Below are 27,535 nucleotides of genomic sequence, written 5' to 3'. Positions count from 1 at the left end.
CTTCTTTTGTTCCTCCCTTGGCCATGATGCTTCTGAGAAATATAGCGTTTGGGTTGCATTTTTTAAAAAAAAAATTAAGAAGAGTTGGTCTTTATACCTCGCTTTTCTCTACCTGAAGGAGTCTCAGAGTGGTTTACAATCTCCTTCCCCTCCACACAGCAGACACCCTGTGAGGTAGGCAAGGCCGAGAGAGCTCTTTCGAGGACTGCTCTTGAGAGAACAACTGTGAGAGGCAGCCTAGAACAACCGGGAAACATAGAACAACATCTTATAGATCCCTGTAAGAATTACCCTTTCCTAATGGAAGAAGAAGATATTTGGATTTATACCCCGCCATTCACTCGGAGTCTCAGAGTGGTTTACAATCTCCTTCCCCTCCACACAGCAGACACCCTGTGAGGTAGGCAGGGCCGAGAGAGCTCTGACAGAAACTGCTCTTTCAAGGACAGCTGTGCCAGAATTATGGCTTGCCCAAGGTCATCCAGCAGCTGCGAGTGGAGGAGTGGGGAATCAAACCTGATTTTCCCAGATTAGAGTCCGCACACTTAACCACTGCACCAAACTGGCTCTCAGTCTTTGCACCTTCTTCAGTTCTTCAGATTTTGCACCTTCTCTAGTGCTTGGGAAAAAGAAACAGGTGGAATCTCTTGGACATAAGGTGGGTTGGGAAGCCGGAAGGTGTCTTTTAGCGTCTCGGCTTATCGGGACAGGAGGGAGCCGCTCCCACTGGCTTTCGTCAGGGTCACAGCTGTACCTGAAAGGGCTCAGGCGTGCCTCTGGAGTTCGACAATGTTGCAGCAACGATGTTACCACTGCCTCCTAAGCCGGAGCAATGGGACAGGGTTAGTGGTGCTCATAACTTTAGGCTGGTTACCAAGGTCAGGGCAAATGTATGTTGATGGACCTCTCTGAAAAGCCACGCCCCCATTCCTTTCTGCCACTTCAGCTTATGGCAACATGATAGGGTCCGGAAATCAGCGTTGTTTGGTGGAGATGCTGGAAATGCGACACTTGTTTTTCAACTGTGGTTTGTCTTCTGTGTGTGTTTCATAGAATCATAGAGTTGGGAGGGACTTCCAGGGTCATCTAGTCCAACCCCCTAGATGCAGGAAATTCACAAATACCTCCTGGTGACCGCTGTTCCACGCCCAGAAGATGGCCAAAAAAAAAAACCCACCCTCCAGGATCTCCAGCCTAACTGGCCTGGAGAAAAATTGCTTCCTGACCCCAAAGCGGCAGTCAGCATTTCCCTGGGCATGAGAATTAGGGTGCTTAGCATCACAGATGGCACTTGCCCTTACACACCACGACAGTTTAGTATAGTGGATAAGTAAAAAGTAAAGGTAAAGGTTCCCTTGCTCGAAAGCCAGTCAAATCCGACTCTAGGGTTGCGGTGCTCATCTCCGTTTCAAAGCCGAAGAGCCAGTGCTGTCCGAAGACATTTCCGTGGTCACCTGGCCGGCATGACTAAACACCAAGGCGCACGGAACGCTGTGACCTTCCCACCGAAGTGGTACCTATTTATCTACTTGCAATTTCTTGCTTTCGAACTGCTAGGTTGGCAGGAGCTGGAACTAGAGACGGGAGCTCACTCCATCATGCGGCACCCGGGTCTCGAACTGCTGAACTACTGACCTTCCACAGCCTGCAGTTCAGCATCTTAACCACTTGAGCCACCGCAGACTCTTATCTGGGAGAACCGGGTTTAATTCCCCACTCCTCCACTTGCACCTGCTGGATGACCTTGGGCAAGCCGTAGTTCTGTCAGAGTTGTTCTTGAAAAAAGAGTAGTTTCTGTCAGAGCTCTCTCAGCCCCACCTACCTCACAAGGTGTCTGTTGTGAGGAGGGGAAGGGAAAGGAGTCTCTAAGCCGCTCTGAGACACCTTTGGGTAGTGAAGAGCAGGGTATAAATCCAATTTCTTCTCTTCTTCTTCTTCTGATTCCCCACTCCTCCACATGCAGCTGCTGGATGACCTTGGGCAAGCCATAGTTCTGACAAGAGCTGTCCTTGAAAAAGAGCAGTTTCTGTCAGAGTTCTCTCGGCCCCCACCTACCTCACAAAGGTGTCTGTTGTGGGGAGGGGAAGGGAAAGGAGTCTGTAAGCCGCTCTGAGACTCCCTTGGGTAGTGGAGGGCGGGGTATAAATCTTCTTCTTCTACATATAAACAGACGAGGCCCATGGCCATGGTGGGGCATTTGGGGGCAGAGCCCCACCACCCACAAGCCCTGCCCCACCATTGGATGATGCCAGACACCCCACCCCCAGTGCACCTAGCCCCGCAGCGGCAGTGAGGCTGGAGAAAGAAAGAGAAGCCACCCTGCAGCCTCTGGTCAGCCTCACTCCCTCCCCATCAGCCCCTCCGTTTAACAGCTGATGGAGGGGAGTGAAACTGACCAGAAGCGGCAGGGCAGCCCTCTCCAGCTCCCTGCCTCTGGGGAAGGGGGGGGAGGGAGGAGAGAGAGAGAGAGAGAGAAGGCATGGTGATGGTGGTAGGGAAGCCAGTCTTTCTCCCATAACACCTCCAGTGACCTCTCCGAGAATGAGGCCTGTGTCTAAGGTACAGGAGGGTAGCCATGTTGGTTCTCGGCAGAGGAGCAAGATTCGAGTCCCAGTAGCACTTTGGAGACCAACAAGACCTTCGGGCTATAAGCATTCCCGAGTCAAGGCTCCCTCTGTCGCAGATCAGGCACGGTGCAGAAAGTTTGCTGGCACAAGCCCCATAGATCTGAACGGGAGGTGTGCCAGGCTGCATCACTGCTCTTGCCCAACTCCCATTCATTGGTTTGGTGCAGTGGTTAAGTGCGCGGACTCTAATCTGGGAGAACCGGGTTTGATTCCCCACTCCTCCACTTGCACCTGCTGGATGACCTTGGGCCAAGCCATAGTTCTGTCAGAGCTGTTCTTGAAAGGGCAATTCTCTCAGAGCGCTCTCAGCCTCACAAGGTGTCTGTTATGGGGAGGGGAAGGGAAAGGAGTTTGTAAGCCACTCTGAGACTCCCTTGGGTAGTGAACGGCCAGAGTATAAATCCAATCTCCTCCTCCTTCCTCTTCTTCCTCTGCCTCTTCTTCTTCTTCTTCATCTCGTTGGGGTGTGCTGGAGAAAATCTTGGAGGCTTATGCTCATATCTGAGGCAGGGGGTCGGAGGGGTCTTCAGAAGTTGCTTCCTTCTGCATGCTCCGACGTCGACAAAGGTATCTGAGGTTACAAAATCCTCAATGGGGACCGGTCTGAATTAAAAAGAAAGCAAGACTGCGTATGCCTCTGTGGAATCCACTTGCTTTTTGTTTCATGAGATGGGAGCGAGCGGAAGAGGCAAGATTAAAACAAAAATAATAATAACCCGGAGTGTCCTTTCTTTGAGCAGATATGTCCCGAATGTTCTGAGCCTCTGTGATGTACTTACCTCGCTATCTCGGAGCTATCTTGTTAGGTTTGCTCCAGGGAAGCCGATCCCTTTACCTAAGACTCTCCCCCAGTTCGAAAGAACGAATATTGCTAAATAAGACATTTTTTTGTGCTTCTGGCTGCATCGACGTAGTACAATTAAATCTCCGCAAACGCACACACACACACACCGCTTGCAAAAATAGTCAGCAAATGACAAAGTTACAAACACGGCAATGGTGAACTACTCAGCAGTAATTACTTTTTTCTACATCAGATAGTGGGTGATTAAATACCTGCTCGAAAATTAAATTTACATGATGAATGGGAGCAGGATGAAGGTTAAGCTATTGTGAGGCCTGATACTGTGGCGATTATTGGGGGAGGGTGGGGGGAATATTACTTTGCTTAATTTATTTTGTTTCTGGAGATTTGTCTGTAAGTGTAGACTGACTTTTGGGCGAGGAACAGTTATCTTTTCATTTTAGCTGATTAATAGCCTAATGCGAGTGGTTATCTCTCCAGAAGATTTGCAAAAATGGTTACGTCAATTTTATCCTCTGCGCGCGATTTAAATTCTAGCAAAGTTTTGCCAGTCCATTTTGCAGCTTTAAAGCTAGGTACCTGCACAGTGTTTCTCTTTGCTAGTTGGAGGGAAGGTGATATTTGCAGAACATCTGCTGATGGGAGAGCAGTTTGAAGTGAGCACGTAATGGGGCTTGGCTTGATCTGCAGGCCGTGGGCTCTAAGGGATCCGGTCTTTCAAGCGCTGAGAGAATCAAATAAAGCTGACAGGCAATAGATTCAGGATGGATGAAAGGAAATACTTCTTTACACAGAGAGTGATTAAAATGTGGAATTCTACCAAAGGATGTAGTGAGGGCAACAGGCATAGACAGCTTTAAAAGGTGAGTAGACAGATGCATGGAGGATACGTCTATCAGTGGCTGCTAGCCATGGTGACTAGGTGGAACGTTTTCGTTCAGAGGCAGTTGATCTCTGAATCCCAGTGCAAGGAGGCAGCACCAGGGGAAGGCCTTGGTCTCTGTGCCCTTTCTGTTGGACCTACAGAGGAACTGGTTGGCCACTGTGTGAGACAGGATCCTAGTCTAGATGGCCCACTGGTCTGATCCAGCAGGGCTCTTCTTAGGAGGATCACAGACCTTCTGGTTTTGGAGTTGGTGCAGTGTAGTGGCTAAGAGAGAGAGTCTGGGAGGAGTCTTTAGGTCAAACCTTAATTTCGCTTGTTAACCTCTATCAAACTGTGTCCCCTCCCCCACCATCTTCAAGATGGGGATAATAATCTTGGTCTCCCTTGCTTGGGTGTTGTAATGATTATAATTAGGGATGGGCACGAACTGCATTTTTGCAACTGAGTTTGGTTTGTGGCTGAACCACAAACTGATAGGCCGGTTTGTGAACCAAACCAGTTCATATCAGTTTGTGAGCTACACCCGTTTGATGTCGTGGTTAAGTGCGTGGACTCTAATCTGGGAGAACCGGGTTTGATTCCTCACTCCTCCACTTGCAGCTGCTGGATGACCTTGGGCAAGCCATAGTTCTGATAAGAGCTGTTCTTGAAAAAGAGCCGTTTCTGTCAGAGCTCTCTCAGCCCCGCCTACCTCTTGTGGGGAGGGGAAGGGAAAAGGGAGTTTGTAAGCCCCCCTTCCCCCCTGCACTTGGGCTTCTTCTATGTATGAGGCTCTGCCTCCTGCGAAAGCCATTTTGTGGCTGGTTCCGCCTCCTGCAGCAGCCATTTTGCGGTTGAGCCCACTTTCCTGTGTCAGAATTCCAGAAGTGCCTTCAGGCTCTAAAAGGTTGGGGGCCTCTGACTTGTAGGATTGGGATGGATTCAGTGAAAACAACAGATGGTTTAACCCAGGGTGTCAAACATAAGGCCCAGGGCCAGAACCTGCGCAGCCCACAAGGACTAGTGCAAGAGACAGAACAGGAGACTGCTCGGGGGGAGTGGGCGGAGCCACTTGGATTGTGGCTTCAGCACAGCAGAACAACCTCATCTGAAGCAGTCGAGCAGCGTGGGAGTGTCTGCCCAGTGCTGCACCGCTGTCTCTGGTCCACCCACGTGGGTTTTCCTCTGTACCCCCTCCCAGCCTAATGGGCCTTGCAGTGAGGATACGACAACTCAGAGCTTACCAGCTGCTGTTCATATCCCCGGTACTTGGCATTACGTTTTATGGCACACATGGCTCGGCCCGACAAAGTGACACTTACATCAAATCTAGCCCTCGTAAGAAATGAGTCTAGCACTTTTGCTTTAATCATTAGTGAGTTGAATGCAGATTTTTTTAAAAAAAGAAAAGAAACATGTTTTAACGCAAAATGATGAAGGAAAAAACTTTTGTGTCGAGCAAAGTTTCTGTAACCAGATGATTCATTTCTCCTTGGTTTTGTCCTGGAATGTCAAAAAGCTGCCCTACATTCGGAGAACATTAAAGCAGAAATTAAGCCTAGTTCCCGCAACTATTAAAAAAAAAAGACAATTTCACTTTTAAAGGAAGTTAATGGCATCGAATGACATCATGATGGAATAAAAAGGCATGTCGTGGGCGTACAGCTGCACTCTTGGCTTAAAAAAATATTTGGCTAGGGTAAAGTCATAGGTGGCCAGCTGCTGGGTGTTTCGACCCCAGGCTCTGCTTAAACATTCTACTCCCTGGCTATGTAGACAGATAAGGTTTGAACATATGAAGCTGCCTTATACTGAATCAGACCATCACTCCATCAAAGTCAGTCTTGTCTAGAGATGTAAAATTTCCGAAAATTTTGAAGCTCGGAAAAAACCCCGTTTTTCTCCCAGGTTTTTTGAAGGGGGGGGAATTTCGGAAAAATGGGAAAAAATGCTACATTAGCATTTCTTTTTTCTTTTCTTTTGTCTTTTCTAGATTGAAAGTCATTCTGTTACTTTAGGAACATAAAATATGACTATGGACATTTTTACTTGGCATGAAATTATCACAACTAGCATATTAAAAATATAGTGTATCCAAATAATTATTACAAACAGAATACCCACCCACATGCAGGAAAAAAAAAACTGAGACCTTTTTCTTTTCTTGTGACAATAGCACCTTTTAAAGGAAGAAATGCATCTTGTTCTTGCATTGGAGAGTTCAGTTTGTAACCTAGAACTTGCTTGTCCTCAGTGCATAGAAGTTAGATCAATCTGATACCATACATCTTTTTTTAGAAATGATTTGGAAAATATTTGAACACCTTGTCTTAAAATATTTTATTCTTCATGTTAAAATAAAATGTTCCATAATCAGTTTTTTTTTCTTTTTTCCAATTTTTCCCATTTTTTTCTTGGGCCTTCACATCTCTTGTCTACTCAGACAGGCAGCTGCTCTCCAGGGTCTCAGGCAGAGGGTCTCTCGTGTCACCTTCCACCCGATCCCTTTACCTGGAGATGCCAGGGATTGAACCTGGGGCTTTCCGCGTGCCTAGCCTGCCTAACCTTGGAGGGTTGCTCTCTTGAAGTATTTGAAGGGCTGTCACTTAGAAGAGGGCAGGGAGCTGTTCCTGTTGGCAACAGAGGATAGGACTCGCAATAATGGGTTTAAATGAAGGGTGGGAAGGTACCTGTTGGACCTTAGGGAAAAAATTTCTTTTACAGTAAGAGTTGTGCAAAGGTGGAATCAGCTGCCTCAGGAGGTGGTGAGTTCCCCCTTCCTGGCAGTCTTTAAGCCGCAGCTGGACAAACCCTTGTCAGGGATGCTCTAGGCTGGTCCTGCATTGGGCAGGGGGTTGGACTAGATGGCCTGTAGGACCCCTTCCAACTCTGTGATTCTAAGGCAGGGGCACCTGGAGCAGAGCCTCCAAAGATAATTGTAGTGGTCGGGCAGGTTCACAGGGACTAGGTGGTCCATCAAGTATATTGGTTGCAAATCATACAGGGCTCTGAAGGCCAAGACTGGCACCTTGAACTATGGGACAGTGATGCTCTGTATTGTTGGTGCTTTGGGGGCAACAGTGGGAGGGCTGCTGGAATTCTGGCCCCGCTGGTGGACCTCCTGATGGCACCTGGTTTTGGCTGCTGTGTGACACAGAGTGTTGGACTGGATGGGCCACTGACCTGATCTAACAAGGCTTCTCTTACATTCTTATGTCTGGGGCAAGGGATGCTCTGTCTTCTTGGTGCTGGGGGGAGCAACAGTGGGAGGGCTTCTGGAGCTCTGACCCCACTGGCGGACCTCCTGAAGGCACCTGGTATTTCTGGCCACTGTGTGACACAGAGTGTTGGACTGGATGAGCCGTTGGCCTGACCCAACATAGCTTCTCTTATGTTCTTAACAAATTGGGAACCAGTGCAGAGGGGCCAAGACTGGAGTGATAAGGTCGTATGGGCAAGCTTCAGCACTGCTCTTGCAGAAGATCAGGAGGAGCTGCCCAAGAACATCTGAATATGCCCACAGTGCTATCAGAGAAGATAACCCTCTTTTATTGCCGGAGTATGAAATTACGTGCCTTGTGCTTGCTTTGGTATCAGCAGAAGGGTGAGCTGTACTATGCTGTCTCCGATTCCATCATCGCGATTCTCGGGGGGGGGGGGGGAAATCAACTCTGCAGTCTTAACAAAACACAGGGGATATCAAATGAACAGCCAGTATGCGTGGGAAGTCTTACCCCTGATTCGAGGTTCAGGCCAAAGGCTGGGCTGGCGAATCACCAGTTGAAAAGCAAGGTGTCTTTAGGAAGAGAACTTTTTGAAAAATGGGGAGAGGGGCTACGTGCATGAAGCTACCCTGTACTGTGTTAGACCATTGGTCCATCTCCAGTGGTCCCTCTAAGATGTAGGGTCTTCTGAGCAAAAATTCTACTTTGTGAGCTGCTGGCACTAAAGTTGTGAGCGAGCGATTCGGCTGCCACATAAATTTGTTTGCTCTGTAGCCATCCCTTCCTGAGTTAAGACAAAAATGTGTGAGCTGGAGGCTAAAAAACTGAGCTAGCTTGCACTAACTCAGCTTAGAGGGAACACTGTGGACCATCACCATCAATATTTTCTACTCAGACTAGCAATGATTTTCTGGGATCTCAAGTCAAGGTGTTTCACATCACCTACTACACAATTTTTTAAAAAATTCGGGATGCCAGGGATTGAACATGGGATCTTCTGCTGGCCAAGGGGATGCTCTACCATTGAGCCACAGCCCCTTCCAGTTTCCCTTAATCTGGGGGGGGGGGGGAGAAAAGATCAGTGAAAGATGGTGAGGGTTGCAGAGATTTCTTGGGCAACAACGGGGCCAGCGTTGGCCTGTCCTCTGTGTCCCGCTGAACAACACATTCACTGTGGTGTCAGTTTGCCATGTCTGCCTAAAGTGGTCTTGTTTGCATTTCTAGAATCATTAGACTTTTGTGTATATTGCTGAAAGTCAAGGTAAAATTTCGTTCCTGGTATGGGCCCTTGGTATCTTCTTGAGAGCCAGTCTGGTGTAGTGGTTAAGAGCACAGACTCTAATCTGGGAGAACCCGGTTTGATTCCCCACACCTCCACTTGCAGCTGCTGGTGTGACCTTGGGTCAGTCACAAGTCCTCGCAGAGCTGTTCTCTCAAGGACCGCCCTCGAGAGAGCTCTCTCAGCCCCACCCGCCTCAAAGGGTGACTGTTGTGGGGAGGGGAAGAGAAAGGAGTTTGTGAGCCGCTCTGAGTGAAGGACGGGGTATAAATCCAATCTCCTCCTCTTCTCTTTTCTTCTTCTTCTTCTTCAGGTAGTCTGAGGTGGCAAGGAAAGGGAAAGGCTCTTCTCGAGCTGTTGCCCGTGAGCACAGTGGTGCCCATCGGTACTTCCCTTGGCGCCCGCTGAGCTTTTCAGGGAGTGGGCGGGGCCATTGTAAGTCAGGGCTTGTGATCGGCTTCCCACATTCAAATGAAAGGGTTTTCCACTGGTAGATGAGGAGGACGGGTCAGCAGCTTGAGTTTTCCTTAGTCAGCCTGTGGTTCCATTCCCTCCTCACAATTTCCTTCTTCCCAAGAGGTGCGAGGAGGGGGGGGGTATTCTCTTTGGCTCCTCCTCCGGAGGCAGCCATTTTTGGTTGAGCTCCACCTCCTGTGGCAGCCATTTTGGGGTGGTGTCCACCTCCTGCTATCAAAATTCCAAAGGTGCCCACAACCTCAAAAAGATTGGGAACCTCTGGTATGAGGCAACATCGTACGTTAGGACGATCCAAGCAAAGGGCCAATAGATGCAATGCTATCTTTCTTCTCGTAGAAAACATATCTGGCTGATTCCAGCGTTGGCTTTCTAGCATCTTGGACTCTGCCCTCTTGCGCATTCTTGTAGCTGGTACAGCCGTCATCCAGCGGGAGACAGGAGGCAATGCCCAGTCTTAAAGCAGTGAATCAGGAGAATCCCAAGTCTCCCATTGTGCTCACTTAGGTTCCTGGTCTCTGCAGTGCTCCGCAGTAGACCTCGATTCGAGTCCAGTAGCACCTTAGAGACCAGCAAGATTTTGGAGGGCATAAGCTTTCAAGACTCAAAGCTTTGACTCTTGAAAGATTATACCCAAAAAAACTTGTTGGGGGGGTATTTGTGTGTGTGTCTGTGTGCCTGTGCCTGGAAGTCATGGCGACCTCTGGCAACTCCTACTGGGGCATGGAGGACGTTCAGAGAAGTGGCTTGATAGCCCGCCTCTGCCTCCCGGCCCTGGTATTCCTTGGAGGTCGCCCTTCCAAATACTTGCCAGGGTGGGCCCTGCTTAGCTTCCGAGATCTGATGAGACTGGGCTTGTCTGGGCTATCCAGGTCAGGGAATACCCCAAAAGTCTTGCTGGTCTCTAAGGTGCTACTGGATTCGAATTGGGCTCCTAGCTGGAGGGGATCTAAATACCTGTATCGGATGTGCTTCTCACCAGAGTTCAGAGAAAGGTCAAAAACCTTAACTGCAGTGGGAAGTCTGTTAGATCCAAGCTGTAGTTTTTCCCCTGGTGGCCTTTTATGATCCTGAAGTGGACAGACGATGTAAGATGTATGCGCCCAGCAGTTGCAGTCTGTGAACATCCAGTGCTGGACAAAACCCCTGTCCCATCACCTCCTTCCCTCGCGCCGCACACAATCCCACCAGCCTTGCCTTTCCCTAACCTCCGCCCTCTTCCCAGGCAGCACAACAGATCATCGAACTACAAGAGGCAGCCCAGATCAACGCCGGGCTGCAGCCGGCGAACCTCGGGCGCAACAACAGCCTGCACGACATGAAGACGGTGGTGAAGACCTGGCGGAACCGGCTGCCCATCGTCTCAGACGACTTGTCCCACTGGAGCAGCATCTTCATGTGGAGGCAGCATCACTACCAAGGTAAAAGCCGAGGAGGGGGGGTTCCAACTGTCTACCGAGGACCCTTCCTCTAACTGAGTGCCTCCTCATCTTGAGTTAGAGGAAGCCTCCTTAAGCTGGCAGAAAGCTGCAAATGTGCTCAATGGAGTGGGAGGATGGGGGCAAGATCCGCCCCAACAGAACCACTTGGCCCAGCATGCTGTTTTTGGAAAACATCTCCCCCCCCACACACACACACCGCCTCCGTCCCTCTTTCTGGCGCTAAAGCATGTAGAGATATAGTCCTATGGCAGTATTTAAATACAGCATGGTAGTGGTTAGTGTGTGAGGCTTGGGTCTGGGAAACCCGGGTTTGACTCCCTGATATGCTATGGAAGCTCACCGGGTGGTCTTTGTAGGGATTTATTTATTCAAATTTGTTCTCCGCTATCCCCATCGAGGCAGGCTCAGGGCGGAGGGAGTTATAGGGATAAAAGATGGTGTGAGCCACTTTGGGTCTCCATTGGGGAGAAAAAAATGGGGTATAGAGGAACAAGTGTTTACACTGGATGATAGTTCCAGAGGGTAGCTGTGTTGGTCGGAAGTAGAAGAGTGTCAGACTCCTGCAGCAATCAGTTCCCAACAACTTTCATACAAAGAAGTAAAGTTTATTGAGACATTGAAAGTATGCAGATATCCTTAATGCTCTTGAGTTAGAACTGGCTCCAAGTACGCGAACCAGACAGATGTACCATATTCAAGGGGGTCCCCTGATGGCCCAGGGCCAATCAGAGGTCTGGACTAAAGGCCCACCAAAGTAATGGGCCAAATTCCCAGGAGAAAGACAACACCAGGCACTCAAGGTCGAAAGCTTCATTTACATAGATAAGAAAAGCAGTGAAAACACAGCAGGAATGAAAGTCAAAATCCCCTCACTCTCGTGGCAGCTAGAGGCCTAGCTGACAAAGAGTTGGATACCAGTCCCGCAGTATTTTAGAGACAGTGTTCCCTCTAAGATGAGCTAGTGTGAGCTGGCTTACAGTTTTTCAGCCTCCAGCTCACACATTTTTGTCTTGGCTCAGTAAGGATTTTTTAAACTTATGCACAAGCCAAATTGCTCGCAGCTTTAATGCCGGTAGTTCACAAACTAGAATTTTTGCTCAGCAAGACCCCACAGCTTAGAGGGAGCATTGCTTAGAGACCAATACAATATAAACAGAAAGAGAGAGCTACGGGAATAAAGTTGTATAATACAAAAAAAACCCAAAACACCCTGGTTATATTAACAAGAATATGTATTTCAACAATAAGAAAGAGTGCGACCTCAACAAGTCATAACTATAAAATATACGTTCACATTAATAAGGCAAGACTCGTATAACATACATTCCAATCACATTGTGATGGAAACCACAGTAAATCTCATATACATTTTAGTCCAAGACCCTTCAGAAAAACGAAGAAATAGAGACCAGCAAGAGTTTTGGGGTATACGATTTTGAGAGTCAAAGTTTCCTTCATGACATACCTGATGAAGGAAGCTTTAGCTTTTAAAACAATTGTGTGTGTGTGCGTGCTTGCGAGCCTGGAAGTCAGGGTGACTTCTGGCCACCCCTAGTGGGCCATGGATATTTCAGAGAGGTGGCTTGATATTACCTGCCTCTGCATCCTGGCATTCCTTGGGGGTCTCCCATCCAAATACTTGCCAGGGTGGGCCCTGCTGAGCTTCTAAGATCTGACAAGATTGGGCTTGCCAGGATGAAACTTTGACTCTTAAAAGAGTATACCCCTCTCCCCAAATGTTGATTTCAAAGGTGCTACTGGACTCAGATCTATGCTGCATTGGTTGAGGAAATAGTTTTCATTTCTGAATGAAGTTCTGTGTGCGAGACCTGTTTCGAAAACCGAAACAAAACATGCAGTCGAAATCTGCTGCAGATGCCAGTTTTCATTAAAAAGGCTTAGGAAAACAGTTCCCCCAAAAGTGGATGCCAGTGAGGAGTTGGGGCAGGAGCCCCTTTCCCCGTTACACAAGTATGTATATTTAATATGCATGTGTGTCTTGGTGCTTCGAGTGCAACAGTGGGAGGGCTTCTGGAATTGTGGACCTCCTAAAGGCCCCTGGGTTTTGGCCACTGTGTGACATGGAGTGTTGGACTGGATGGGCCACTGGCCTGATCCAACAGGGCTTCTCTTATGTTCTTAAGCTCAGTCTTGTCTACTCTGATTGGCAGCCATAGTCTCCAGAGGATGCTCTGTATTCTTGGTGCTTTGGGGGGCAACAGTGGGGGGGTTCTGGAGTTCTGGCCTCACTGCTGGACCTCCTGATGGCACCTGGTATTTTGGCCACTGTGTGACACAGAGTGTTGGACTGGATGGGCCACTGGCCTGATCCAACAGGGCTTCTCTTATGTTCTTAAGCTCAGTCTTGTCTACTCTGATTGGCAGCCATAGTCTCCAGAGGATGCTCTGTATTCTTGGTGCTTTGGGGGGCAACAGTGGGGGGGTTCTGGAGTTCTGGCCTCACTGCTGGACCTCCTGATGGCACCTGGTATTTTGGCCACTGTGTGACACAGAGTGTTGGACTGCATGGGCCTGATCCGACATGGTTTCTGTTATATTCTTATGTCTGGGGCGGTGATGTTCTGTCTTCTTGGTGCTTGGGGTGGGGGGCAACAGTGGGAGGGCTTCTGGAATTCTGGTCCTGCTGATGGACCTCCTGACGGCACCTGGGTTTTGGCCACTGTGTGACACAGAGTGTTGGACTGGATGGGCCATTGGCCTGATCCTACGTGGCTTCTCTTATGTTCTTATCATGGTGTGGTGGCTTTGTAACAACCCCCTCCCTCCCAGCCTTCTCTCTGTTTGCTTTTCCTAGCCATCGTCAGCGCATACGAGAACAGCTCCCAGCATGATCCCAGTTCCAACAACGCTATGCTGGGCGTCCACGCCTCGGCGTCGGCAATCATCCAGTACGGGAAGATCGCGCGAAAGCAGGGGCTGGTCAACGTGGCCCTGGACATCCTGAGCCGCATCCACACCATCCCGACGGTGCCGATCGTGGACTGCTTCCAGAAGATCCGGCAACAGGTCAAGTGCTACCTGCAGCTGGCCGGTGTGATGGGGAAAAACGAGTGCATGCAGGTATGGCAGCAGAACACGCTTTCATTATTGGCCGCTTTACAGGTTAGAAGCAAGGATTTTAGAAGCCAGTTTGGTAAAGTGGTTAGGAGCGCGGACTCTAATCTGGGAGAACCGGGTTTGAATCCCCACTTCTCCACATACAGCTGTTGGTGTGACGTTGGGTCAGTCACAAGTTCTCTCAGAGCTGTTCTCTCAAGAGCCGTTCTCAAAAGAGCTCTCTCAGCCCCACCTACCTCACAGGGTGTCTGTTGTGGGGAGGGGAAGGGAAAGGAGATTGTAAGCCTCTCTGAGACTCCTTCAGGTAGTGAAGGGTGGGGTATGAATCCAATCTCCTCCTCTTCTGCATATTTATTTATTAAAAACATTTATTAGCTGCTTTTCTGACTTGCAGAGCTCAAGACAGCTTACAAAATAGATAAAAGAAATAAAATACATGAAACCCAAAAGTTTTAATTACAGTGACTGGGGAAAGGGCTGTGGCTCAGAGGCAGAGCATCCGCTTTGCATGCAGAGGGTCCCAGGTTCAATCCCCAGGGTCTGCCTCCCCAGGATAAGAACCTCAGAAGAGCCCTGCTGGATCAGGCCAGTGAAGGTCCATCTAGTCCAGCATCCTGTCGCACACATTGGCTGAGCAGTTCCTCTGGAAGGCCAACAACAGGGCAGAGAGGCTGAGGCCTTCCCCTGATAAGAACATCAAAAGACCCTGCTAGATCAGACCAGAGGTCCATGTAGACCAGCATCCCATCTCACTAAGAGGCCTACCAGTTCCTCTGGACAGCCAACAACAGGACAGAGAGGCCGAGGCCTTCCCCTGATAAGAACATCAGAAGAGTCCTGCTGGATCAGACCAGTAGTCCATCTAGTCCAGCATCCTGTCTCACACAGTGGCCAGCCAGTTCCTCTAGAGGGCCAACCACAGGGCATGGAGGCTGAGGTTTTCCTCTGAGAAGAACATCAGAAGAGTCCTGCTGGATCAGACCAATAGTCCCTCTAGTCCAGCATCCTGTCTCACACAGTGGCCAGCCAGTTCCTCTGGAGGGCAAAAAATGGCATAGAGGCCAAGGCCTTCCCCTAAAAAAAAAAGCAGAAGAGCCCTGATGGATCAGACCAGAGGTCCATCTAGTCCAGCATCCTCTGGAGATCCAACCACAGAGCATAGAGAGCAAGGCCTTCCCGTGATGTTGTCTCCTGGCTCTGGGATTCAGAGGAGTTTCTCCTCAGTCATCATGGCAGTATCCTCCATGAATCTATGTAATCCCCGTTTAAAACTGTGTATTCCTGTGAGCATCGCTACATCCTCTGGCAGCCAATTCCACATCTTAATCACTCTCTCTGTAAAGGAGTATTTCCTTTTCTCTGTCCTGAATCTACTGCCCACCAGCTTCATCAGGTGCCCTTGAGTTCTGGTATTTCAGGAGATGGAGAAAAGGTCCTCTTTGGAGAAGACACTCGATGTGACAATGAAAGCAGGAACACAACATGTAGAACGCTATTTAAAATTCAACCTATGTATGAAAAAGAATAGTACACATCTCCCCGATCCGGGAGGGGCGAGGGAATCAAGAATAAAAATAATATTATTTTTTTTCCTTCACAAGATGTGTATGCTGCCTTTCTGCCCGAGGCAGGTAACAACACAAGTTATAATAAAAAGCGCATTTTCAAAACAGTTAAAACCGAAGCTAAAATACATATGTAAAGCCACAGTATGTAGTTTGGTGTAGTGGTTAAGTGCGCAGACTCTAATCTGGGAGAACCAGGTTTGATTCCCCACTCCTCCACTTGCACCTGGCTGGATGACCTTGGGCAAGCCTTAGTTCTGACATGAGCTGTCCTTGAAAAAGAGCCGTTTCTGTCAAGAGCTCTCTCAGCCCCACCTACCTCACAGGGTGCCTGTTGTGGGGAGGGGAAGGGAAAGGAGTTTGTAAGCCGCTCTGAGACACCTTCGGGTAGTGAAGGGCGGGGTATAAATCCAATGTCCTCCTCCTCCTCCTCCTCCTCCTCCACCTCCTTCTTCTTCTTCTTCTTCTGCCACAGGGCAGGAAGGAGGGTCATTGAGGGAATCCCAGACAGGACAAAAGAAATAAAAGCACATCTTTTAAAAAAAACAATTAAAAGCAAAACTAAAATATATATGCAAAACCATATCTAGCAGTAGTTCAAATGTAGGGCAGCAAGGGGGAAACCCCAGAGAAGACAGAAAAGTCTTCGCCTGCTGGTGGTAGATGGCAACAGAAGGGGACAGGCAAGTCTCTCATAGTTTATTTATTTATTTATTTATTTATTTTATTATTAGATTTATAGCCCGCCCTCCCCGCAAGCGGGCTCAGGGTGGTTCACAGACTGGGCACTTATGCAAATAATTAAAACAGTTGAAAACAAGATGAAACAGTCATTTATAATCATTTATCACGATACAAGGTGCTCTTGGTGTCTCAGTCACAGGATGGCATCCTGGTGGTGATGGTCCCAGATCGGTGCTATCCGTTCCAGGCAGCACTGTCGTTCATTTGTCACAGGGCCATCTCCCCCCCCCCCGTGTTGCCCAGCCCAGGTGGTGGTGGTGGTGGTTGTGGTGCAGCGGTGGCAGCTCCTACTCGAAAGCCTGGCGGAAGAGCTCCGTCTTACAGGCCCTGGGGAACTGCGCAAGGTCCCGCAGGGCCCGGATCTCCTCCGGGACCTCGTTCCACCAGGTTGGAGCCGCCACCGAAAAGGCCCTGGCCCTGGTTGCTGCAAATCTGGCATCTTTGGGGCCTGGAGTCACCAGGAGATGTTGCGTCCCCGACCGTAGTGCCCTTGGGGGAACATATGGGGAAAGGCGGTCCCTTAGGTATGTCAGACCCTGGCCATAGTTTGGGTGCTGTGACCAAGAAGGCCCTGTTCTGGGTTGCCACCTGCCGGATCTCAGCAGGCGAGAGCACCTGAAGCTGGGCCTCCAAGATGACCATAGCGGTGAGGTACGTTCCTAAGGGAGCAGGCGGTCCTTCAGGTATGCTGGTCCCAAGCCTTACAAAGACCTTAAAGGTCAACATTAGCACTTTGAACTGGGCCTGGAAACAAATTGGGAGCCAGTGTTAGGTGGTTCAGGAGTGATTTTTATATGCCACCGATAAAGTCTTCAAACTTTATATACTCTAGTTGCTCCCTCTTTCCTCTTGCAAGAGAGTTTCTCACTCGCAACTGGCCAAGCCCTTTATCCTGGTGGGTTTTTTGTGCTCTGCCGCAGTTACCAAAGCCCTCCGGCAGCATCCCCAGCTCTGTAGCCCAGCCCTGTGGGTATTCACAAGGCATGGGTGACGCGGCGTGGAAGGCAGGTGCACGGTCTGAGCCGTCAGCGTGATGTGCAACCCTGAAGGGCCTGGGAATGCATTAGGACAGGGAATGATCTTTAGAAAAGTTCTTGTTTTATGTTGTTCTTTAAAATATATCTATCTATTCATGACGTGGGTTTTATATAAACCTTGGCTTGTAACGTTTCCTTCGACAGGGCCTGGAGGTGATTGAGTCAACAAACCTGAAGTACTTTACCAAGGAGATGACGGCAGAATTCTATGCGCTCAAGGGGATGTTTTTGGCTCAGATCAACAAGTACGAATGGTGGGGCAAGATGGGAGGGCTGAGGAGAACTGTGTTGAGCATACTCGGTGATTCAGAGGCCGAATAAACATAAAACCACAGTGGAAATGTGCGTGAAGCAGCAGCCTCAGCGTGGGCTGTTGTGATGAAACTCATCATCTACCCCAGGGGTCTCCAACCTTTTTTGAGCTGACAGGCTCCTTTGGAATTCTGACACAGCACACAGGCACAAAATGGCTGTTGCAGGAGGCAGAGCCAGCCACAAAATGGCTGCCGTCTCTTTCCTTCGGTCACACAGTGAAGATCCTTGTGCTGTGGTGGCAGCTGCTGCCAGAGCAATGTTTTCAAAAAGCTGCACAGCCAATCAGAAGCTTCATTGGGCAAAAGCCCCATCCACTTTGTAAAAACACTGAGCAGGCACAAGAAAGGTGCTGGCGGGAGAGAGCCCACGGGCACCATGTTGGGGACCCCGATCTGCACCTTAATGTAGCACTGTGAGAAGAGCAATTGCTGCCACCTGCCTCTTTGATGAGCTTTCCAGGATAAATTAAAGAAAGAGACTTGCAGGGATATAGGCTGTGGCATGAAATCCACGTGTCCATCAGAAAAGAGTATTGCTTGTTTTACTTGTTCCCCTGGGCTTTTTCTAAAAAGTTCCCTGCAAATAGAAAATTAGCAGATGCAGAGAAAAAGATTCTCGCTCAGCTCACGTCCTGCTGTGCTACTTTTCTGCATTTCTGCTTTTTTTTTTTTTTAAGTAGAGTATCTTTAACTGAAGGGGCGGGGGGGACAACTTCCCACCTCTCAGTCTGAAATGGCACAGTCTGTTCTGCTGTTTGGACTCCACCGCCTCATCCTGCTAGCATGGGAAGGCCTAACTTCAGAACCCGATAAGTCAGCAAGAAGAAAAAGAAGAGGAGATTGGATTTATACCCCGCCCGTCACTACCCAAAGGTGTCTCAGAGCGGCTGACAAACTCCTTTCCCTTCCCCTCCCCACAACAGACACCCTGTGAGGTAGGTGGGGCTGAGAGAACTCTGACAGAAACTGCTCTTTTTCAAGGACAGCTCTTATCAGAACTACAGCTTGCCCAAGGTCATCCGACCAGGTGCAAGTGGAGGAGTGGGGAATCAAACCCGGTTCTCCCAGATTAGAGTCCACACACTTAACCACTACACCAAACTGGCAAACGAACACTGCAGGGCCAGTTTGGTGTAGTGGTTAAGAGCGCGGACTCTAATCTGGGAGAACCAGGTTTGATTCCCCACGCCTCCACATGCAGCTGCTGGATGGCCTTGGGTCAGTCACAGTTCTCTCAGAGCTGTTCTCTCAAGGGCAGTTCTTGAAAGAGCTCTCTCAGCCCCACCTACCTCACACGGTGTCTGTTGTGGGGAGGGGAAGGGAAAAAAAATCGTAAGCCACTCTGAGACTCCTTTGGGTAGTTAAGGATGGAATATAAATCCAATCTCTTTTTCTACTGTAATTAGTAAGGGTTTTTTCTGAGATCCTTGAATATCTCTCTTGAATCTATGCTAATGCTCTCCGAAACGGAGGTGTTTCACATAATAAGGACCAGATTACTGGAGGCAGAGTTGTAGAACTTGTATAATGCAGCCAATAAGACTTGTTCTCCTCTGAACCATGGGATATTTCCCATGATAGGACGCTTACACAGTTATTTCTTCCGACTGCAATCTCCGAAATTGTGCAGAATTTTTCACTGTCTAGGCTTAATGTTTTACCATCGGCAATTTTATTTGGAAGATTCCAGGATATTCCTTTTGCCACCCTTGTATATGTGAAACTACTGAAACAGTGTACCATGTGCTGTTTGAATGTTGTTATTATGCTGGCATTAGGCAATGAATTTTATCACCAATTTTGGGTAGTGTGTCAGATTGTTCCTGGCCGAACAAACTACTATTTCTGTTAAATAGCACTAAGGAAAACATAACTGAACTTGTTTTTACTGGCTGCTGCCTCTACACGTAGTAAAATTTTGTAGGTGCTCAACATAGGGAAATTTTTAATGGAATTCTATTTTATGCAGAATCTGAATTTTTTATATCTCAGGTACTATGTTTTTACTTTTGTGAAATGCCATTAAAGGAATTGGGGGAGGGGGAAGTAAGGGGTTTTTAGACTCTAGTATCTACTGGAAGTAAGGAGGAGGAAGAGTTCGTATGGGAAAGGAAGGGTTTAGTTCCTATTCGTTGGCATTACAAATCCAGCACCTCCTCTTCAGTGGTGGTGGTAGGAAATGCTGTTGAGCTGCAGCCGACTTACAGTGACCCCGCAGGGCTTTTATGGCAAGAGACATTGAGAAGTGGTTTGCCATTGCCTGCCTCTGTTTAACAACCCTGAACTTCCTTGCTGGTCTCCCCTCCAAGTACTATCCATGGCCAACCCTGCTTAGCTTCCAGTACTGGACAAGACTGGGCTAGCCTGAGCCATCCAAATCAAGGCAAGAGACAACCAGAAGTGGTCTGCCATTGCCTGCCTGTAAGTAGCAACCTCGGGCTTCCTTGGAGGTCTCCCATCCAAAAACTAACCAGGGCTGACCCTGCTTAGCTTCTGAGATCTGACGACAAACAGAGGTGGTTTGCCATGGCCTGCCTAACCAGTCAGAAGCCCTGCTGGACAAAAGCTCCACCTGCTTTCGGAAAGCACTTGGTGGGCATCAGGAAAAGTGTTGGGGGGGGGGATGGTGCCCATGGGCACCAGATCGGGGACACCCTGGTCTAGGGCAAAATGTGCTCCCTTTCTCATTTGACCAAATCACTTGCCCTCCAGAGGTGGCTTTTCTGATAGTGGACCTTTTCCTAGCTGTCCCCACAGCTGGGTCCAAAAGGTCATTTGCGTGGGGTGGACCTGGCCCCCCTTTTGCCTCACTGGTCAAGCAAGGCAATAAGAATCAATCACAGGTGTCAGTGATAGATAACAGGGGAGAGGTAGAAGAAAGGGAAGTCCAGGAGACAAATCCCGTTCACGGCAGAAGATGAAGACAGCCCATTCATCAGCCTTCTCCTTCCGTAATAAGCCGTGCTACGGGCACAGCCGAGGACACAGAAAGCTGCGAGCGAAAAAATGAAGGAGCTGAGTAATACCCCGGCTAATTAACTGTTTAATAAGCTATTTGACAGATAAGGTTATTTTCCATTTGCCATGTTTTCTTCCAGTCCCATCAGTTTCCCCCCCCCCGCCCCTTTTGCATTGCCGCAGGCTATCATTGTAGAGTCTGCAGTCCAAACTTAATTCAAACTGAGAGTGGGCTTCAGACTGGGGTTGCCAAGTCCATCTTCCACCCCCAGCGGGGGACTTTGGGGGCGTTCCTGGAAGGGGCGGGGCATCCTCACGTGATGACGTCACGTTGGGGACGTCTGCCCGCTCCCCCCACCCGCCCGTGCGCCGGATCTCCAGAAACAGCAGTTCCCTGCACTTAAAGGAGCCAGCGTTTCCCTTTTAAATGCAGGAGCCGGTGTTTCCCCTTTAAGAGCAGCCGTGTTTCCCTTTTAAGAGCACGAAGCTGGCATTTCCCTGCAAGCTTGTGGCGAATCGGGCTTGGGAGGAAACACGGGTTCCACACACTTAAAGGGAGAGAGATGGGTGGCTGTGGGGGTTGGGGGTGGGGCTTCCCCCGCCGGCCATCTGGCTGGCAGCGGGGAAAAACCTCCCCAAAAAAAACCGGGGGACCCCTGGCAAACCGGGGGGGTTGGCAACCCTACTTCAGACGCAACCATGAAATGCCTCATGCCTCTCCTACCTTTCCAACCCTTGGGCCCCAGGTGTAGTCTGTCTGGAATGCATATTAGCATCTCCAGCAAAAAGGGAACAATCAGAAGCTGTAGCTCAGTGGTAGAGCATCTGCTCAGAATGCAGAAGGTCCCAGGTTCAATCCCCAGCATATCCAGTTAAGGATCAGGTAGTAGGTGGTGAAAGAGCTCTGTCTAGGACATCTGCCGGTCTGAGTAGACAGTTCTGACCTTGATGGACCAAGAGTCTGATATCTTATAAAGCAACTTTACGTATTCAGGAAGGAACAGAGGAAATGGGAAATGTCAGCTTTGGACATTGGGGTCAGTGCTGAGGGTCAGGAGATGTTGATCTGACCAAGTTGATCTGTGGGCCCCGTAGGGGGAGGGGCCATAGCCCAGGGGAAGAGCATCCATTCAGCATGCAAAAGGTCCAGCTTCAGTCCCCGGCGTCTCCAGTTAAAAGAATCGCATACTAGATGATGTGAAAGACCTCTTGCTTGATACCCTTGAGAGCTGCCACCAGTCTGCACAGACAGGACTGACCTTGATAGACTAAGAGGCTGAGTCGGAATAAGGTCGTTTTGTGCATTCATGCATGTAACGCAGGAAATTGTAGCACTGGCTTTTCTCGTTGCCCCGAGACAAAGCAAAACTGTTTCCAATGTTGTTGTTGTTGTCGTCGTCATACATTCAGGTGGAGGTTTGTTTGTTACAGTGGGACATTTCGAGACTTCTCCAAGAATTGTTTTATCATTCCCCCCCCCCCCATTCTGGTGTTCCTTTTTTTTTGAAAAGCTTCATTTTCGGGTAACCTGACACACCGACCATTCAGAGCCACCATTTCATATTGTCCCTCCCAGGTCGGAAGAAGCCAACAAAGCTTTCTCCGCCGCTGTGCAGATGCACGACGTTCTGGTGAAAGCCTGGGCCATGTGGGGGGACTACCTGGAAAACATCTTTGTGAAGGAGCGTCAGCTGCACCTCGGCGTCTCGGCCATCACCTGCTACTTACACGCTTGCCGCCATCAGAACGAGAGCAAGTCGCGGAAGTATTTAGCCAAGGTGAATCACGGGGCTTACTTGCACATACCGAGGGAGGTGGGGCTGTGTATGCAAGCCTAGAAGAGAAAGCTCGTTGTATTTCTTCCTAAGCAGGAGTCCCCAACCCTTTTGAGTCCGCGGGCACTTTTGGAATTCTAATGCACGTGATGAGCACGGCCACAAAACGGCTGGCCTGGTTAGGCCAGGTAAGCCCGATCTCGTCAGATCTCGGAAGCTAAGCAGGGTCGACTCTGGCAAGTACTTGGATGGGAGACCTCCTTGGAATACCAGCAGTCCGGAGGGCCAGGGGCAGGATTTATTCGGTCACCTCTCTGAATATCCTCCAGGCACCCAGTAGGGGTCAGTCACCAGAGGTCGCCATGACTTCCAGGTGCACACACACATGCACAGATGAAAAATACAAAAAAAATGGCTGCTACAGGAGGTGGAGCTAGGCACAAAATGGCTGCTGCTGGAGGCAGAGCTGACTGTAACTTATCAGGGAGGGAGGTTATGCCAGACTCTAATAGTAAGCTCAGCATTTTACACCAAAGCTCTGCTTAACAGGATATCTTTTAGAACGAATGTATTTCTCAAAAATATTTTCTCGCGTACACACAGTGATGGTCCTTGTCTCATGGTGGCAACTGCCGCAGAAGCGACATTTTAAAAAAATCTGCACTGGCAATCAGATTTCTAGTGGTCAGTCAGAAGCCCTGCTGGGCAAAAAGCTCCACTGCTGGACCTCCTGATGGCACCTAGTATTTTTGGCCACTGTGTGACAGAGTGTTGGACTGGATGGGCCATTGGCCTGATCCAACATTGGCTTCTCTTATGTTCTCCACCCACTATCTATAAATGTTTGGCGGGTGATTGGAAAGCTATCGGCAGGTGACGTGGCACCCAAGGGCACCATGTTGGAGACCCCTGGACTAGTGGATATTGGGAGGGCCACAGACACAGTGCATGCTTCATACACTGGCTTCAGGTAAGACAGGTATCCTAGGACCGTTCGTCATGCAAACTGGTAGTGGGGACATGCGCGTAATACGCATTCCAGTGCAGTCCAAGGGAAGACATTTTCTTTATCCTTCGATGTCATCTCAAAGGTTATAAAGCAGATACGCTTCAGGTTATTTGCCATGGCAGAGAAAAGACTCTTGGGACACCGTAGGGCAGTTAGCCAAAATGGAGGGCCCCCAAGAGCCATGGGGAAAGGGCCCTGTGGAACTGGGGGGGGGCAGGGGAGGGAGGGGCATAATCGTGATATCTGATTGGATCCTGATGAAGTTTTCCTCTAATGGAAAGGGAGGGGTGATTTTATACTGTCATCATGTTTTATTTCGGTAGCCACTTTGAGAAGAAGAAAATAATAATAATAAATTCTAGCAAAGGGGGACTGTGCATTCCCATTACCCTGCCGAGTGTTCCTCGGTCCCCCCTGGGGCATATTGAAATGCAGCTTACCAACTCTTTCCAGTGGGGTGTGTGTGTGTGTGTATAGACACGGTGGCATTCCAACTGCTTGCTTTTTTTAGGTTCTTTGGCTCCTGAGCTTCGATGATGACAAGAACACCTTGGCAGAAGCCATCGACAAATACTGCGTTGGTGTCCCGCCCATCCAGTGGCTGGCTTGGATCCCCCAGCTGTTAACCTGCCTGGTCGGGTCCGAGGGCAAACTCCTCCTGAATCTCATCAGTCAGGTATGATGGCTCGGCCGTGCAGCCCATGACAGCCCCCCCCCCCCCCCCCCCGTTGGTTGTCACATTCTCAGGTGGGTGTGGCACTCTTTACAGAAAGGTAGATGGAAGACAGGAAGCTTTTCAGTTCCTTGAAAAATACTGCATGCTGTTCTTGTGTCGGTGATACTGGAATAGGCTTAGTGAGGGACTGTGGCTCAGTGGAAGAGCATCTGCTTGGCATGCAGAAGGTCCCAGGTTCAATCCCCAGCATCTCCAGTCAAAAGGCCCAGTAGGAGGTGATGGGAAGGACCTCTGCCTGAGATCCTGGAGAGCTGTAAAGAGCGGCTGTGGCTCAGTGGAAGAGCCTCTGCTTGGCATGCAGAAGGTCCCAGGTTCAATCCCCAGCATCTCCAGTTAAAAAGGACCAGGCAGGAGGTGATGGGAAAGATCTCCGCTTGAGATCCTGGAGACCTGTAAAGAAGGGCTGTGGCTCAGAGGTAGAGCATCTGCTTGGCATGCAGAAGGTCCCAGGTTCAATCCCCGGCATCTCCAATTAAAAAGACTAGGCAGTAGACACATGTCTGAGTCCCTGGCGAGCTGTTGCCAGTCTGAGTAGACAAGACTGACCAGTGGTCTGAGTCAATATAAAGCAGCTTCATGTGTTCAAAGGGAGCCACGGCTGAACAGCAGAGCATCTGCTAGGTATGAAGAAGGTCCCAGGTTCAATCCCCGGCATCTCCAGTTAAAAGGATCAGGTAGGAGGTGATGGGAAAGACCTCTGCCTAGATAAGTAGTATCCAGTAATATATGGTAACTTGAATTCTGTGTATTTTATATTATGTAAACTATAGGGCGCTATAATATTACTGATTGTTTAGATATATGTTAAAGTATATATTGAGTGTTGCTGACTGAATAACTATGCCTTTTTAGCATTGATTTATCTACTAAATTTTTAAACGTACATAATCACTTTGTATTTATTTTTTATTTATTTATGTTATTGCATTTATACCCCGCCCTCCCCGTGAACGGGCTCAGGGCGGCTCACACAGAGCACAAAGTGCATACTGTGTATAAAAGTTAAAACAGTTAAAAATCGGTTCCAACGGATGCACATATAAAACTCCCAACATCTTGCATAGCAGAGGGGGTCATGGAAAGATGTTACCCAGCCCTCCGGCGGTATCTGTCTATGAAGGAGTGGTGGTGGAAGTGGCCATGGCAGCTCCTACTCATAAGCCTGGCAAAAGAGCTCCATCTTACAGGCCCTGCGGAACTGCACAAGGTCCCGCAGGGCCCTGATCTCCTCCGGGAGCTCATTCCACCAGCTAGGAGCCGCCACTGAAAAGGATCTGGCCCTTGTTGCCGCCAGCTTGGCCTCCTTAGGGCCCGAGGTCACCAGCTGGTGTTGTGACCCCGACCGAAGTGCTCTTTGGGGAATATATGGGGAAATGTAGTCCCTCAGGTATGTCGGACCCTGGCCATGTAGGGCTTTAAAGGTAAGCACCAGCACTTTGAAGCAAATCTGGTATGCTATAGGCAGCCAGTGCAGCGCTTTCAACACAGTTCGGGTGTGCTCCCAGCCCGAGACGCCCACCAACAACCTGGCCGCAGCATTCTGCACCAGCTGCAGCTTCCGAATTTGCGACAGAGGCAGCCACATGTAGAAAGCATTGCAGTAGTCTAGCCTCGAGGTGACCGTCGCGTGGATCACTGTAGCTAGGTCATTGCGGTCGAGGAAAGGAACCAACTGCCGTATCAGCCGAAGATGGTAGAAGGCTGATCTGGCAGTGGCTGCCACCTGGGCCTCCATCGTTAAGGTGGGGTCCAGAAGCACTCCCAAACTCCTAACCTCCGAAGCTGGCACTAGAGGTGCCCAGTCGAAGGTTGGGAGTGGGAGCTCCAACCCCGATCCAGTCCGACTCAAGCACAGGATCTCCGTCTTCGCCAGGTTTAATTTCAGCCTGCTCAGCCTGAGCCACCCAGCCATGGCTTGTAAAGCCCGGTGCAGATCTTCTGGGTTGGAGTCCGACTGGCCGCCCAACATCAAATAGAGCTGGGTGTCATCTGCGTATTGATGACACCCCAGCCCATACCTCCGGGCAATCTGGGCGAGGGAGCGCATATATATGTTAAACAGCATCGGGGAAAGCTACAGCCCCCTGATGCACCCCACATTCAAGCGGGCGCCTCTGGGACTGCTGTTCCCCTAGCACTACCCTCTGTCCCCGACCCTGAAGAAACAAGGCAAGCCATTGAAGGGCAAGCCCCCTGATCCCCACGTCGGCGAGGCGGTGGACCAGCAGCTGATGGTCGACCGTCGATCAATTTGCCCAGATAGGGTAAATTGGACACCGGCCGATAGTTGGCCAATTCAGTCGGGTCCAAAGTTGGTTTTTTCAGGAGAGGGCGGACCATCGCTTCCTTGAGTGCCTCGGGGAACCGCCCCTCCGAGAGGGACTTGTTAACAATCTCCCTCAAAGCACCTCGAAACCCCTCGTGGCCCGCTTTAATGAGCCAGGAGGCAAACGGATCGAGGCCGCACGTGGTTGGGCATACAGATACAAGTAATCTGTCGACTTCTTCCAGGCTGAGCTGGTCGAAACACTCTAAACCCAGACTCGAAGACGCGCAAGGGGCCTCAAGTTCGCTAACTGTTTCAACTGTGGCAGGGAGGTCACAGCGGAGCATCAAGACTTTATCCGCGAAGTAGCTCGCAAAAGCCTCACAGCCAATATCCAATTCCCTATTATTTTGTCTGCCCTGTGGCAGAGCCGTCAAAGACCGAATTGTTCTAAATAATTGGGCTGGGCGAGAGCTTGCGGACGCAACCCTGGCTCTTCGCAGCCTTGACTGCCATCTCATAGGATCTCAAACGTCCTACAGGATGTCCTTGTAGCCTCGTCGTGAGCTCGGCGCCACCATCTCTCTAACCGTCATAACTCTTGCTTCATCAGCTGCAACCCCTGGGTATACCAGGGGGCCAGCCTTGAGCGAGGGTGCCGGGGAGCGATCATGTCGATGGCTGTGGAAAGTCGAACTATGCCAGTCGTCCACAAGCTCATCCAACAAACCGCCAGGGGGCATCGGTTCCCGCAGGGCCAGTTGAAGCCGCACTGGGTCCATTTGGCTCCACGAGCAAGCTAAAATCCACTCGCCGCCTATACAAGGTCGGGGCGGGACATTCACAAGGACCTTCAGGGCATAGTGGTCTGACCATGGCACTGCTTCTGTAGTGATCCGGTCCACTGTAATCCCCATTGTGAAGATTAAATCGAGCATGTGCCCCGCCTGGTGCGTAGGGACCGATACACATTGGGAGAGTCCCAGCTTTGCCATGGACATCACTAGGTCCGTAGCCCGGCTAGAGGTCGCGTCATCGGCATGGACGTTGAAGTCACCCAGGACTAATAGCCTAGGGTGCTCCAACACCCAGCCTGATACAGCCTCCAGCAGGGACGGCAGGCAACTGGCCGGCGCGTTAGGCAGACGGTACACCAGCCAGATTGCCACACTCTCCTCGGCCTCCAGCACCAGGCCGACACACTCTAGGCCCGAAAACTCCAACATAGGGAGCGCCTTGAAGGAGTAAGCCTCCCGTACGAATATCGCCACTCCTCCCCCCCATCCCCTAGTCCTTGATTGGTGTAGGACCGAAAACCCCAGTGGGGCAAGCTGGGA

At 49.8% G+C, this 27,535-nt stretch overlaps 1 protein-coding gene across 1 annotated transcript in view; it reads left to right on the top strand.

Annotated features, from left to right (window-relative positions):
• TRRAP (transformation/transcription domain-associated protein) overlaps positions 1–27,535 on the top strand; it is a 241,741-nt gene that overhangs the window by 159,100 nt on the left and 55,106 nt on the right. The window contains exons 60-64 of the mRNA XM_015418766.1: positions 10,500–10,695; positions 13,532–13,797; positions 17,285–17,385; positions 21,989–22,190; positions 23,708–23,872. Coding sequence (XP_015274252.1) covers positions 10,500–10,695; positions 13,532–13,797; positions 17,285–17,385; positions 21,989–22,190; positions 23,708–23,872 — 930 coding nt within the window. The remainder of the gene's footprint in view (positions 1–10,499; positions 10,696–13,531; positions 13,798–17,284; positions 17,386–21,988; positions 22,191–23,707; positions 23,873–27,535) is intronic.

Source organism: Gekko japonicus, unplaced genomic scaffold (assembly GCF_001447785.1).
Source record: "Gekko japonicus isolate JY-2015 unplaced genomic scaffold, Gekko_japonicus_V1.1 scaffold982, whole genome shotgun sequence".
NCBI classification, from domain to species: Eukaryota; Metazoa; Chordata; class Lepidosauria; order Squamata; family Gekkonidae; genus Gekko; species Gekko japonicus.
The sequence above is the reverse complement of the archived record's forward strand: the minus strand, read 5'-3'. Positions and strand labels throughout refer to the sequence as shown.